The 13,414-nt window shown below is 65.5% G+C and overlaps 2 protein-coding genes across 2 annotated transcripts; one reads left to right on the top strand and one right to left on the bottom strand.

Annotated features, from left to right (window-relative positions):
* On the top strand, positions 1-1,588 carry PPDPF (pancreatic progenitor cell differentiation and proliferation factor). Its single transcript, XM_059036612.2, has 5 exons — positions 1-171; positions 595-675; positions 884-961; positions 1,049-1,145; positions 1,223-1,588. The coding sequence occupies exons 2-5, from the start codon at positions 621-623 to the stop codon at positions 1,338-1,340; spliced, it is 348 nt and encodes a 115-aa protein (XP_058892595.1). The 5' UTR covers positions 1-171; positions 595-620; the 3' UTR covers positions 1,341-1,588.
* Positions 1,589-3,073: 1,485 nt separating this feature from the next.
* On the bottom strand, positions 3,074-9,958 carry PTK6 (protein tyrosine kinase 6). Its single transcript, XM_059036564.2, is given in 12 exon segments — positions 3,074-3,377; positions 3,610-3,770; positions 4,842-4,877; positions 4,880-4,915; positions 4,917-5,026; positions 6,245-6,309; positions 6,311-6,428; positions 7,004-7,109; positions 7,111-7,158; positions 7,698-7,858; positions 8,149-8,338; positions 9,775-9,958. Coding segments are annotated over 12 exon segments (1,353 nt in total). The 5' UTR covers positions 9,916-9,958; the 3' UTR covers positions 3,074-3,196.
* Positions 9,959-13,414: the final 3,456 nt, after the last annotated feature.

Below are 13,414 nucleotides of genomic sequence, written 5' to 3'. Positions count from 1 at the left end.
GCGGGGCGGCGCCGCCATATAAGGGGGACGCGTCCGCGCGTGCGCGCCCCGCGCGTCTGGGTCGTGGAGCCGTCGTCCGCGGTCTCCTGCGGAGATGGGCTCAGTGGCCTAGCGCCCCTGTCCCCGCCGTCCGTGATCGAGCGCCGAGGCCCGCGAGGGGTCGCCGCCGAGGTGAGGGCCCGGGCGGCGCGTGGGTGGGGTCTAGCGGCCCGAACGGGAGCGACGGCTGGCTGGGCGGAGCGCCCCGCGTCCGGGAGGACCGAAGGGCGCGGGTGGGGAGGGGGCGGCGGGCAGGGCCCGGGGCGCGGAGCTGGGAGCGCACCGGCTACAGGCAGGGCCGCTTCCCGGAGCTCCAGGCCGGCGGCCCCGCGCACAAAGCGCCTTTGTTGTCCCGCGCGGCCTGTTCGGGCTGGTTAGAGCCGCCCGCGCGGAGAGGGCGGTCCTGGAGTTCCGGAGCCCCGCCTCGGCTCGATAAACAAACCCGGCGTCCGCCCCTCCCGAGAGCCCCCGCGGCTGACCCTGGGGTCCGCGTGGGGAGTGCCCTTCTCGAGAGGCAGCGTGACCGAAAGGGCTCCCTGACCCCCGCGTGTGCAGGTTTCCAACAGCCCACAAGCAAGAGCATGGCAGCCATCCCCTCCAGCGGCTCGCTCGTGGCCACCCACGACTACTACCGGCGTAAGTAAGCCCCTTGCCCGCCCCCACACCAAGTCTGACCCGGGCTCCCCCACCCAGCTTGTGGTGTCAGCTTCATCCAGTTCCTTGAGAATCCGTATCCGGCTAAGGACCCCTGGCACCGGCCCTGTGCTGCAGGCAAAGCCAGCTCTTGGTCCGGTGGGCTGGGGGCTCAGTGCCCGGTGGAGCTGACCTGGCCTCTTCTCTCCAGGCCGCCTGGGCTCCACTTCCAGTAACAACTCCTGCGGAAGTGCCCAGTACCCTGGGGAAGGCATCCCCCGCCACCCTGGTGAGCGCAGACCCACCCCTGGCTGTCCCCAGGGACTGATGGGAGGGAGCGGGCAGCAGCACCCTGACCTCGCTTTGCTTCTCTCAGGTCTCCCCAGAGCTGACCCGGGACACTGGTGGGCTAGCTTCTTTTTCGGGAAGTCCACTCTCCCATTCATGGCCACTGTGTTGGAGTCCCCAGAGCAGTGAGTCCACCTTCCTGGGGACCGGGGGGTGGGGAGGGGCAGGTGGTAGCAGCCTCTGACCACGTGCTCTCCCCCAGCTCAGAACCAGCCGAATCCTCCACCAGCATGATCACCTGTGACCTGGCTCAGGAAGCCGTGGGGAAGCGGCAGCCTAGCGGGCAGCCTGGCCAAACCAACTACAGGCCCCCGTCCTGAGTGGCCACCACCAGCTGCCGGGCTTCCTCCCAAGGCGCTAGGCTCCTCAGAGCCCCCCCTCCTTCCCCTCCCTGAGAGTGAGCAGGCTGCCGCCAACAGCAGCAGTTGGGTTTTTAATAGCAAAACACCAAAAAGGAAGTTGAGAGAACTCCACTCTTTACTATCCAAGCCACGTGACAGCCTTCCCGGCACCCTCTAACCTGTGCCTTGCACCGAGTAGAAAATAAACTCCACGCCGCCAGCAGCCACATGGTGTGTGTGTGAGCTTCATGCCACGCCCCCCCCCACGTGGGAGAAGTCACCAGCCCCTCAAACTTCTCACGTCCTGGGCGACGGGGAGCTGGCCCTGCTCCTTGGGCCTTCCTGGGGTCCATCCCTACATGGCCTCCTCTGAGACCTGGCTCAGGTTCACGTGGGCAGACAGCTCGGTGAGTGTGGAGCCTTGTATCTGAGAAGAGGTGGGGTGCCTTGCTATTCTGGGGAGCCGGGGAGAGCAGGCAGTCCCAGAGCAGGCCCAGAAGCTCCCAGGGCAGCCACTGAGGTCAGGGTCCTCTGAGCGAGCCCGCCTTGGCCCCTGCTGCCACGGCAGGAGACAGGGTCTCTGGCTTGGGTCAGGAGCCCTCAGACGCGGGGCCTGGCGCCCTCGAAAGACCTTGAGGAGGCCGTCCTCAACCTGGTGTGGAGCAGCTCACGCGCCCTGCTCTCTCCCACGTGCCTTCCGGTAAGGGCGGCGTCTCCTGTAGCCTCTTGTAAGGCACGCTCTGGGCAGGGCCCCCGGCAGCCAAAACTTTAAGGGTGAGGGGAAGGGGGTGTGGGAGGTTGTCGCGGGCCTCCACCCAGGGCAGCCCAGCTTTGGGCAAGTCCCACTCGGGAGCTCTGTGTGTGGCTGGGGAGTGATCTCATCCTCTGCTGGCCTCCTGGGGGCAGGCGTGGGGGGTAGGCTGGTGGCGTCCACATGCCTCAGTGGCCGGCAGAGACTGACCAGGGCCTGGGGGTCAGGAGAGGGCAGTTCAGTGAGGGAGTGGACAGAGGCTTGGTGTGAGGGCGGGGGCCTAGAGGGGTGGTCTCCACTGGTTAGCGGGCTGGGCTCAGCTGGCCACCCCACCCCGGCTCGGCTCTTAAGTCACGGGAGTCCATCCCAGGGCGTTTGGGTGGCTCGTGGCCCCCAAAGCCTGCACCTTCTGTCCGGCCTGCCCTCAATGTGTCCAAGCACGGTTAGCCTGACCCCCACCCAGTCCTTTCGGTCACAGTGTCTGGACATGGCCCCCAGAACCCCCGGTGGCAGCTACTGTTTGCTGAGGCAGCTGGATGGGAACAGCGGCTGGCCCCAGGGAGCAGGCGTCAGTGCCCCTGTCTCCACAGAGGACTGGGGGGTCCACGCCCCCTTATATCCAGGTCTCAGGCAAGGCCAGAGGTCAAAGGGAGTGCAGCCAAAGCCTAGGTCCCCACCACGCATGGCCAGGGAGGCTCAGCCCTGGTCCTGACAGCTGGTGGGCTTTGGGTCAGGACCAGGGACAGGTCCACTCCCTTAGGAAAGAGGGGCGACCTGGCTCCTGGAGCCCCAGGGCAGGTGTTGGCTGTGGAGGTCCCAGCACTTTCCAGGAGCTGGTGTCAGGTGAAGGGGCAGTCCCAGGTCCTTGCTGCGCTGGGCAACAGGCGGGCCCAGGGCTGCCCGAGCCCCTTCTCGGGATTGTGCGGATGGTTCTGGGAGCTGCCGGTGCCTTCAGCAAATTGTCAGTGAGTCTGGGCCAGCCCACGCCCACGCCCACGGCCACGCCCACGGCCACGCCCCAGGTTGCTCAGGCCCCTCACGAGGGCCGGCCTGGCCGACAGGCAGTGCCAAGGAGGCAGCCGGCTCAGAGCAGGTCCTCGTACCTTCTGAGGCTGGAGAGCTTTTCCCGCAGCCCTTCGAAGCAGGGCCTCTGCTCGGGGACCCTGTGCCAGCAGGAGAGCGTCAGCTTGTGTGTGGTGGGCGGGCACTGCAGGGGGCAGGGCACGCGGTAGCCTGCCTCTCCCCGCAGGAAGGTATGGACATGCCTGTGGTGGCAGGACAAGAGGGGCTGTGGAGGCAGGGAGGCCAGTGCCATCCCCCCGCCCCCAGGGAGCCTTGGGCTGTGCCCTCGCCCTCTGCATCCCTGGCACTCCCCTCTAATGCCCGCCCTCTGGACGGTGATGCCTGGAAGGCGTGAGGCTCCCAGTGAACGGTGGAGACGCCGTGTCCAGGTGACGGCCCCACCCCGCCCTGCCCGCAGTCGGCAACACTGGGCGCCCAGAACCTGGGTAGGGCATCTGACCCCTGCTGAGAGCCCCACGGAGGAGAACCCCGAAGGACCAGATGTCAGATTTGATGGAGTAATGCCCTCGGGACAGTGCCTCGGGGGCGGCCCACTTGTAAGGGATGCTGTGGTCGTGGGAGAGGTAGACGTTCTTCTGCAATCAGACACGTTGGGGGCGGGCCTGGGGGCCGCCTGCACCCTCCCTCCCCGCAGCCTGGACAGGCTCGGGGAGCCCGGTGCTTGGTGGGCAAGTGTGCCGTTGGGACCCACACTGCGTCAGGGCTTCCTGAGACCCGTACTGCCGGAGCTGAGCAGGCAGAACCCGCCCCAGAGGACCATAGTCACAAAACCCAGCAGAGAGCTTCCCAGGACAAGGGGCAGAGTTTCTCCAGAAGTGAGCTGCGAGGAGACACCGGGAGGGGCGGTGGGTTAGCAGCCAAGCTGGCGTGACACCGGGGTCCGCTCGAGGAGCACACTGCAATGGCTGACACTTCGCTCTGCGGCATCACGATTATAGGAACTCCTCAATTTCTCACTGTGACTGGGGGTCCCGGAGGTGCTAGTATCACCTGCCTGCTGGGCCAGGCTGAGCACGGAAGCAGGGCACTGGCCAAGGGCGAGTGAGGGTTGGGCCCGCTCCCCCCCGCGCCCTGCCGCCTGCGCGCCCGGCCCTGCTGGGCTGCCCACCCACTCAGCAGGGATTTCCCTGCCCCCAGCCTCTGGGCGCCCAAGCTGGCCCCATGTAACTGTCCTCCTGGACTCATCCAAGTGCCTGCACTGCCCTCCCAGGAGCCTCCTGATCCCATTAAGACCCAGCTCCGGGGGCTCCCCTGGTGGCACAGTAGTTAAGAATCCGTCTGCCAGTGCAGGGGACACACGTTCGATCCGTGGTCCGGGAAGATTCCCACATGCCGTGGAGCAACTAAGCCCGTGCGCCACAACTACTGAGCCTGCGCTCTGGAGCCCGCGCGCCTAGAGCCCGTGCTCCGCAACAAGAGAAGCCACCGCAATGAGAAGCCCGCGCACCGCAACGAAGAGTAGCCCCCGCTCGCCCCAACTAGAGGAAGCTCGTGTGCAGCAACGAAGACCCAACGCAGCCTAAAATAAAATAATTTAAAAAAACACCAGCTCAGGCTCCACAGCCCACATCTCACCTGAGGGCGGGAGGCCCATGGGAACCTCCAGCTCCCTGCACCCTCTGGTCTCTGCCCTCCCCCGGCCCTACCTTGATGAGCCTGGCCAGCCCAAAGTCCCTGATTTTTTGCAGATGTTGTTTTCCCCCTCGAGGATGTTCCTGGGGGGCCAGGTCCCTGTGGATGTAATTCTGCGATTCCAGGTACCACGTGCCCTCGGCCAACTGTGCTGCAATGCCCACCAGCTCTGAAATGGGCAGGGTTTTCTCATCGGAGTCTGCAGAGGCCAGGTGAGTGGGGCCAGCCAGGGTTGAGTCCTCTGCAGACCCCTGCGCCCAGGGGTGGGGCTGGGACAAAGGGCAGATGGCCTGATTTAAAACTGGAGCTGTGGACCCACTGCAGCCCTTGTGGAGGGCTATTAGGTATCAGAGCTACCACAGTCCATACGTACCCTTTGGAGTTTCCTTCTGGGAATCCACACTGAAGCAATGGGAACTCAAAAGATGTACGTACAAAGATGTTCACCACAGCGTTATTTACACGGTTAAAAACCTCAAAAGGTTTCAACAACAACAGGCGCCTGAGTGGACGTGGCACATCCACGTGGTGGTGCACAGACCGTCAGGATTTCATTTCTGATGAACAATTAGTGATACAGGAAACTGCTTGCAGTGATCAAGTGAAAAGCACTGCACATGTTGCCGTATTAAAATATACCCCCCGGGGTGGGATAGGGAGGGTGGGAGGGAGACGCAAGAGGGAAGAGATATGGGGATACATGTATGCATATGGCTGATTCACTTTATTATACAGCAGAAACTAACGGCACTGTAAAGCAATTATACTCCAATAAAGCTGTTAAAAATAAATAAAATAAAATATCCCCCCAGATACACACATATGCATACTGGATGTCATTTATCCTACGGTGCACATTTCTTCCCATTTCAGCGTCTCTGAAATTGGGCTGCATCTGCATACAATGGCGCCTCCACGAATTGGCCGCGATTGTCTGGTTTGGGTGTTAAATAACGGGACTTGTTATAGACGATGAGGTCTGTGCATCAACGAGATACGTGGTGCGAGTGTGGGTGCGTGAGCAGAGCAGACAAACACCAGAAGGAGGGACAGCGCCTTCTAGGAAGAGAGAACCGCAGTGAGAACCAGGCCTGTGCGTTCCAGAAGTGGGAGGGGTGGGCAGGCCACGCCAAGCATTTGATAAAAACGGCCTCAGTTCACCGTAGGTGTAGGAATGATGAGCGGCTTCTCTTGTCTTTGTTCTTATCTGTATTCTGTCAAATTCCTGCAATGAGCGGATGGTACATTGGTCAGAAGATATTTTAAATCCTTTCTTAAAACAGAAAAGGCTGATGAGCGATCCCAGGCTGTCTGGTGAATGGTATGGGGGGCGGGGGGGGCGGGTTTTCTTTTTCTGTGCCTGCTTCCCGTTCCCTCCGGCGGGCACGAGTCATTCTGGTGCCCCCGCCCCGCTCACCGCGCAGCGGGTCCAGCAGGCTCCCCTTGGGCACGAGCTCTGTGATGATGTCCACGGAGCCCCCGTGGCGCCACAGCGTACGGTGCCACGATGCGCTTGTGCCGCAGCTGCTTCATGGCCTGGATCTCCGAGTGGAACGTGCGCTGACGCAGAAGGTCAGCCGTCGGGGCAGGCGGGTGCGGCCCTCGAAGGAGCTGAGCCCCTGTCCCACCCACCCCCCGCCCTCACGCAGCAGCGCCTCAGGAAACGTGGGCGCCCTCCCCGATGCCCCAGCTCCCAAGCCATCCAAGGATGCCAGGGCAGACACAGCCTGGGCCCCGCTGTGCCCACCAGCGGCTCTCCCCACACCCCGGGGACCACAGACACCCCCATGTGGTTTATGCCTGCCCAAGCCAGATGTGGAGCTGGAAGGGCCCCTCCCAAGTGTGTTCCCTTGCACCCCTGGGCCCCTGGTTCCTGAAGTGGGCGATCCCACCCTCTGGTGGGTCCCAAGAGGATTTTAGATGAACCTTTCCAGATTTCTAGTGATCTACTTATTTTAATGGATTTCCTTCCATTTAAGAATTTAAAATTCCCTTTTAAGATAAATGCATTTAAGTAACAGCATGAAAGGAGAATGCCACCGGGACACTGCGGCAGCTGCTGCAGGTGATCCAAGTTAGGGCGGCGAGTGGTTGGCAGGGCGTCAGGGCCCAGGGCGGGTGGGCTGCCCCAGCCCCGTGAGTAAAGCCGGAAGCCCCTGGCCTGGAGCCCGCTCACCTCGGACGGTCGCCCCGATGGCCACTCGGACCTTGTCCTTCCAGAGCCTGCGAAGACCTCCCCAAAGTGGCCGGAAGCCCAGCTTCCTGCAGGGCGTGAACGCTTCCCCGCGGCCTCTCCCTGTCGCCACGGTGGGGCGGGGGCTCCGGCTCATGCTGCAGGGACACGGGGCAGGGGCACCCGTCCTCGGGAAGTCAGCCCCTGATCGATCCTCAGATGTAGGGCCACGTCCTGCTTGGGAGGGTCCCAGTGTCCGGCATGTGGCCAGGCTCTCCCAGGGGCTGCCCCAAGCCTGGCTGACCCCTGCTGTGTCCTGCAAACAAATACCACCACCCCTCCACCCCCGCACCTGCTCTGGGCCAGTGACACTGGCCTGAGTGCCACTCACACAAAACTCCTGTCTGGCTGCTCGCCGGGGCACATGGCCCAAGCTCCCACCAGCCCAGAGAGACTCGACGTAACAGGCGCACAGCTGACCTCCAGCGGGCCCGAGGGTGAGAGTGGCTGGGCAAAGGAGGGCACGTCCCCTGCCCACTGTCCCCCCGCGCCTGGCTCTGTACAACCACGGTTCCCACGCGGCCCAAGTCCCTGGGCTGAGCGTCCCCAGGGGTGCCCCGGCCAGTCAGGGAGTCAGGACCCATACCCACCACCACCCAGGGGTCTGTGTCCCTGTAGGGGGCAGGGGGCGGCCTACCTTTCGGCGGGGCGAGGTCAGCCACAGGCCGTGGGACAGGCTCTGGGCCTCGCGGTGGTCCACGGGCTCAGGCAGGCTGGGGAAGGACACAGCCTCGTTGAGGTGCAACTGGCCGTCCTGCCACCAGATCCTGTAGCGGCAAACGGTCTGCTGGCCCCGCACTGGACGGAGGGGACGCTTGTGAACAGGCGCTGAGAGGGGCCCACTGGCAGGGGTGCCCCCAATGCGGAAAGGAGAGAAGCGGCCAGAGCCCGGGGAAGAGGCACCCAGGCCGCGGGGCCTGCACCCGCTGAGGGCCAGAGCTCCCAGACCAGGGCCTGGGCGTCACAGCGCAGAGGAAGGGACAGGCCAGAGGGGCCGGGCTCTGCATGCACGAAGGGTTTAGGGACCAGGAGCCCCAAAGTCAGGCCCAGGTGGGGCTGCGGAGCGGGCAGGGGCAGGAAGCGGGTACCCGAGAGGACGCAGTTGGCGCCCGGCTTCTCGCTGACCCGGATCAGGAAGGCCCCCGGCTCGTTGCCCGCAGCCTGCGGTCGGTGCAGGGCTTCCGACTGAGAGATCCGGCCAAAGAACCACCTGCGGGGCGGGGGGACCCTGAGCGGCATGGACCCCCGCCTGTGCCCCCCACCGAGTCCCAGCCGCACCTGATCCTCTGCCTCCTCGTGACCGCCACCCCGGCCCACAGCTGCCTGCTGACGCCCACTGACCCAAAGGCCCCTTCTGTGCCCATCACCGACCCCAAATGTCCCAAGTGGCCAGCTCTGGGCCCCAGGAAAGACCCTGGTGACCCAGAAGTGGAGAAGGGCCCTCCCGCTACCCGTCTGTGGGCTAGAGCCCCCCGTCCTGTGGGTACAGCAACCCTCCCCACCTCGGATGTGGCTCTGTGGCCACCTTTTGCACCCGGGCCATAGGCACGCCACGCTCTAGCACCGTGGGACCTGCACGTGCACCCACACACGTCCACAGGCATTCTCACACCCCAGCTCCGAGCGCCAGGGCAGGGCTGGGCCTGCAGAGTTTCCCAGGGGACCTCTGCTGCCAGCCGCCCCGCCCTCTGCACCCTCGGCTCCCTCAGGCCCCGTGTGAATGTGGGTCCCTGCACGGAAGACCACTGCCCAGCACTGAGCTCCGTGGGGTCCGCAGGCCACCCCCACCAATCCAGCACCTGTGGAATCTCTCCCATTTGCTCCACCCCCCCCCCCAACCACCCGGCCTCCTTCCACTTCTCGAACGTGCTGGGTTCCCAGGGCCCAGGGCCTCTGCACTGGCAGCACCGGCCCCTGCCTCATCACTGTCGGGGGCCCTGCCTGTGCGGTGCTTATGTGTCTCCCCCAGGAGGGGGGGCCCTGCCCGTGTGGGCTCCGGCACACAGCAGGTGGTCAATCAGCGGCGTGCACAGGCGCGGGGGGGCGGGGCATGGGAACCCCTCCACCGGGCCCTCCCGTCCAGAGCTCAGGGAACCACCTGGGGTCGCGTGGACTCACGCACGCCACGCCGCGCCCGCGGCCTAAGCTTGCTGGGCAGCCCTCAGGCCCACAGTTGTCTCTGGGAGCCACCTTGCCAGCGGTGGGCAGCCGTGCTGGTATGGGCAGCAGGCCTGTGGCCCACACCCGGGCGGGCCTGTCGCAATGGCCCTCCCGCTCCCTCTGACGAGGCCAGCAGGCTGGTGCCGGGTGTTTGGAAGGTGAGCGAAGCTGCACTCCCCAAAAGGCCCAGGCTCTGCCTCAGACTCGCTGTCAGCTGGCTGCCCTTCTCTGGGTCCCGGCACGGAGGAGGGGCCGGAGCCTCTGCAGCCGCCATCCCCAGATGTCACACAGCAGAAGCCCGGCCAGGGATCCCAAGGCCGGGATGGTAGGCCCAGCCCCACTGGGGGGGGGGGGGGCAGGGAGACGGAGCCACGGGCCACCCTCCTTGGCAGCCCAGGGTCCCTGCCCGCACCCGGAGCCCAGCCACGGCGGTGCAGAGCTCTGTCCCAATAGACGCCCTGCAGGGCCCAGGGACGGGCAACTTGGAGTGACCCACGAGGGCCGCGGGGAGACTCACGGCTCCAACCTCGCCGTCTGCTTCTCGGCCAGAGCACGGTCCACCACCACTCCTCCTCCTTTCTGGCCACGTGGAAGAGGTCCCCTGCCCGGAAGCTCAGCTCCCCGGCTGTGCGGGCCTCGAAGTCCCAGAGGCCCACATACTTGGGGCCCGGGGGAGCCTGGCCCGGGGGCCCCATGGCCAGGGCAGTGGCAGAACTGAGCCGCCTGGCCTCACCGCCTCTCTGCTCCAGCTGGGAGGAGCATGTGGGCAGGGCTGAACCTGACAGGCCGTCCCCACCCCACCGAGCGCCGCTCAGGTCCCCGTGACAAGGCAGCCGGGCCAGCCACACCTGTGCCACCAGAGATGCCCCTCCCAGGCCTCCCCAAGCACCCTAGGCTCTACACCAAGGGCCACCTGTCTTCCCACCCCCTGGGCCAGGTCAGTCTGGGCGCAGCTGTTACCCACCCGCTGGTGGAAACGTGCCCAAGCGGCCACTCAGGTGCCCCTGCCCACATGGTCAGACCTAAGTGCCAGGAGGGTGGGGTCACCAATCAGACGGGGGCACTCAGCCAGGGGGCGTGGGACTCGGAGCTGGAGGGTGAAGGGCAAGGCACCCCCTCCCCAACCTCCCAGGGCTGCCGGGGCTGAGCCGGGACTCAGGGACGGCCGGGGGGCTGCCTCTCTGCCCTCCCTCAAAGGAGCTCCCCCAAGGCCCAGGTGCCTCCTCCCCAGCGGGAAGCTGGGGTGCCAGGGACTCTGCCCCCGACAGAAGGGCTGTGAGGAGGAGGATGACCAGGGGAAATCGCACACTCAGCCTACTTGCTGGCGCTTTCCCTTTTATTGAGAAGAGACTGCGGCACCGCCTGCCTCACTTTGAGATCAGCGACAGGTATTTAACAAGTTCGTGAGCATACGGGGGCAACCCGCTGACCAAGGAGGGGCGGGGCCCAGAGGGGAGGGGCGGGGCCCAGAGGGGAGGGGCGGAGCTGCTCGGCATCCGTCGGGCTCCCTCACCCCCACACGCCCACCCCTCACCGCCGGCCAGAACGCTCTCGGGCCTTGGGCCCCACGCGTGAGCCGTGTCCGGGGGGGCCTCGGGGAGACGCGCCGGGTCCTGCCTGAACCACACGGGGAAGCGGGAGGGATCCGAGGCTGAGGTCTGGGCCCCTCCCAGGGCACCAGCACCAAATCTGTTGGGCTTGCGCTGATGACACGCCCCAGGGATGTGCCAGTGACCCCCACGCACACCTGGCTCTCCTGTCACCCCGCCCAGCACGTTCCTCCCCTCGCAGGATGCCTGCCAGCTCTGCTCCCCACGCACCCCAGTCCCCGGGAAACAGAGCGAGCCCTTCAGTGCGTTCGGAGCCCCGGGCCCCACACTGCTGCTTGGTCACTGCTACCTGGCCCAGAGCAGGGAGGAGGGGGCCAGGTGAGTGTGGACAGGTGAGAAGGGTGGGCGAAGACATCTCTGTGACCCAGCTTATCAGCCCTTCCACCCCGGGTCACCCCCTCACCCCCTCACAGCACAAGCCCACTCCTGCCCTCACCGTCTCACTCAGAACTGCGTCCCAGTCCCCAGTCCCCTGCCCTCCAAGGAATGACGCGTCAGCAAAGATTGCTGGATGCCAGGCCTGAATCCCTGCGTGCGGCGAGGAGGAGGGCCTGGCGAGTGCGGCAGGCACACACACCGTCCAGCCAGCTCGCGGCTCGGCTTAACCACGCCTGCCAGAGCCGCTGCGGCTCTCCCTCCTAGCGGAATCAGGTGCCCAGGCACACCGTGCCCGCACCACACCTTTCTGTTTGCTCACCGGGGCCTGGAAGAGGGATGCTGGACGCGCAGTCCCCAGATGCTATCCTGGCTCACTCCTGTCTCCCCAGAGCGGACGGTACTCACGGTTGGTTCCAGAGCGTCTCAGGGGCGGCCTTGGCCACGTCGGTGATGGGCACCAGCCCCGTGCTGGGCCAGCCCGAGAGCCTGCGGGCGAGGATGTAGCCGCCCTCCTCCCTGAGGGCGTGCAGCCTCTCCCCGCGGCTGACACTCAGCTCCTCCGCGGTCCGCGCCGGAGCGCCCTGAAGTCAGCGCCCCGGCGGTGGCCGGGGGGTTGCAGGGCTCCGCGGTGGGGGCGCTGCCGCGGGTTCCGGCTCCACGTCGCCGTCGGAGTCCGGGTTCGGGAACCGCGGCGCGCCCGCCGGCCAGATCTTGTCCCAGAAGAAGGACAGGAAGGTCAGCTGCTTCCTGAGGAAGGGCTCCATGCCCGGCGGTGCGCCAGGCCCTGCAGGGACAGAGAGGGTGCAGCAGCGGGGCCCGGGGACCCCGACGGGAAGAAACTGGAGGGGCGGCGCGACGGTGAGCGCTGGAGCCTCGCTGCGCGGCGCCCCTGCTGGCGCAGGGTGGGCGGCTGAGAGTCGCTCCAGAGGCCCCCGCCCGCTCCCTGCGGTGCTCACACCAGCGCAGGGTGGCCCTCCAGCTCCGGCCACACGACGGCCGCTGCTCTCCTCGACTTCTAGGGTGTCTCGCGGGCAGGACTGGTTCCCCGACCGCTCCGAGCCGCGTGCGTCTGGGGCGGGATCTGTCCCAGGACGGCGTCGGGGCGGGGCCTGGAAGAGGTTTTCCCGGAAACCGGCGTCGGGGCGGGGTTGTGGGGCGGGGTCTAGGTGGGTGGGGCCGTGGTGGGTGGAGTCTCGTGGGCTGTAGAAGGCGACACGGGGAGGTCCCTGTGGGGAAGGAGACATCTGCGTCTTGACTGTCAAGGTCACTCTCGTGGTGTGATCTTGTAGGACAGCTCCGCTAGGTATTCCCCTTGCGGGAAATGGGCAAAGGGTGCTTGGGATCTCTGTGTTATTTCTTACAACTGCAGGTGAATCCACAATTGTCTCAAAACTGAAAGTTTAATTTTAAAAATTTAGCTGACGAGCAAGAAATAGAAAAAAAGATGGGGCCAGAGATGGCAAAGGTCCAGGACATGCCTGACCCAGAGCACGAGGGGAGACTGCTCTGCCGCCCACCCCCTCTCTGTGGGTGGGCCGAAGGGTTTCGGGTGGCTTCCTCTCACCACTTTCCAGGTGCCAGCCTCCCCCTCAACCTTCAGATAGCACCCCCTTTCCAAATAATCCAACTCTTGCGTTTCAGACCCCTAAATAACGACATAACAACAGCTACAACTTACAGAGTTAGCGCCCAGGGCACCCACGCACTCCCTCCCAGGCCTGGACCCAGAGGACAGGCTGATGGGCTCTTAGCCCGGCAAAGCCTCCTCCCAAGAGTGAGGTTACCGGGAGTGGTGGGCGTGCCCTGGGGGGCAGGCCCTGCCACGGAATAGAATGGGAGGAGAGCTCAGGGACAGACACCCTATCCTGGAAGGGTCCCCACCACTGACCTGCAAGGGGGTGGAGGCAAGTGGCGTCCCTTGGCTTGAGGAGGCATCCCGGCCGGGGCTCGGGCCGTGACACCCCGGGTTCCCAGGGAAGGGAGCGAGGCCTCTGGACGGTCTGTCTGAGCTGAAACCTGGGGGCGGGCCCGGGGCTGACACTCGTTGGTTCCTTCACTCGGATCCTGGGGCGGGAGCCCCGCGCGATCTGCCGATCTGCCCGCAGCCCCTCAGGTCGAGGGCACCCGATCCCCACGCCCTGGGCTCTCCGCCCACCCCGCCCCCCCCACCCCTGGGGGCGGGACGTCACAAAGGCCCCCGGTCCCC

This window comes from Kogia breviceps, chromosome 14 (genome assembly GCF_026419965.1).
Source record: "Kogia breviceps isolate mKogBre1 chromosome 14, mKogBre1 haplotype 1, whole genome shotgun sequence".
Lineage (NCBI taxonomy): Eukaryota > Metazoa > Chordata > Mammalia > Artiodactyla > Physeteridae > Kogia > Kogia breviceps.
The sequence above is the reverse complement of the archived record's forward strand: the minus strand, read 5'-3'. Positions and strand labels throughout refer to the sequence as shown.

Coding starts and splice junctions, on each gene's coding strand:
- PPDPF (XM_059036612.2), top strand. CDS start 621: ATGGCAGCCATCCCCTCCAGCGGCTCGCTCGTGGCCACCCACGACTAC. Junction 676..883: donor CACCCACGACTACTACCGGC/GTAAGTAAGCCC, acceptor TCTTCTCTCCAG/GCCGCCTGGGCTCCACTTCC. Junction 1,146..1,222: donor GTGTTGGAGTCCCCAGAGCA/GTGAGTCCACCT, acceptor GCTCTCCCCCAG/CTCAGAACCAGCCGAATCCT.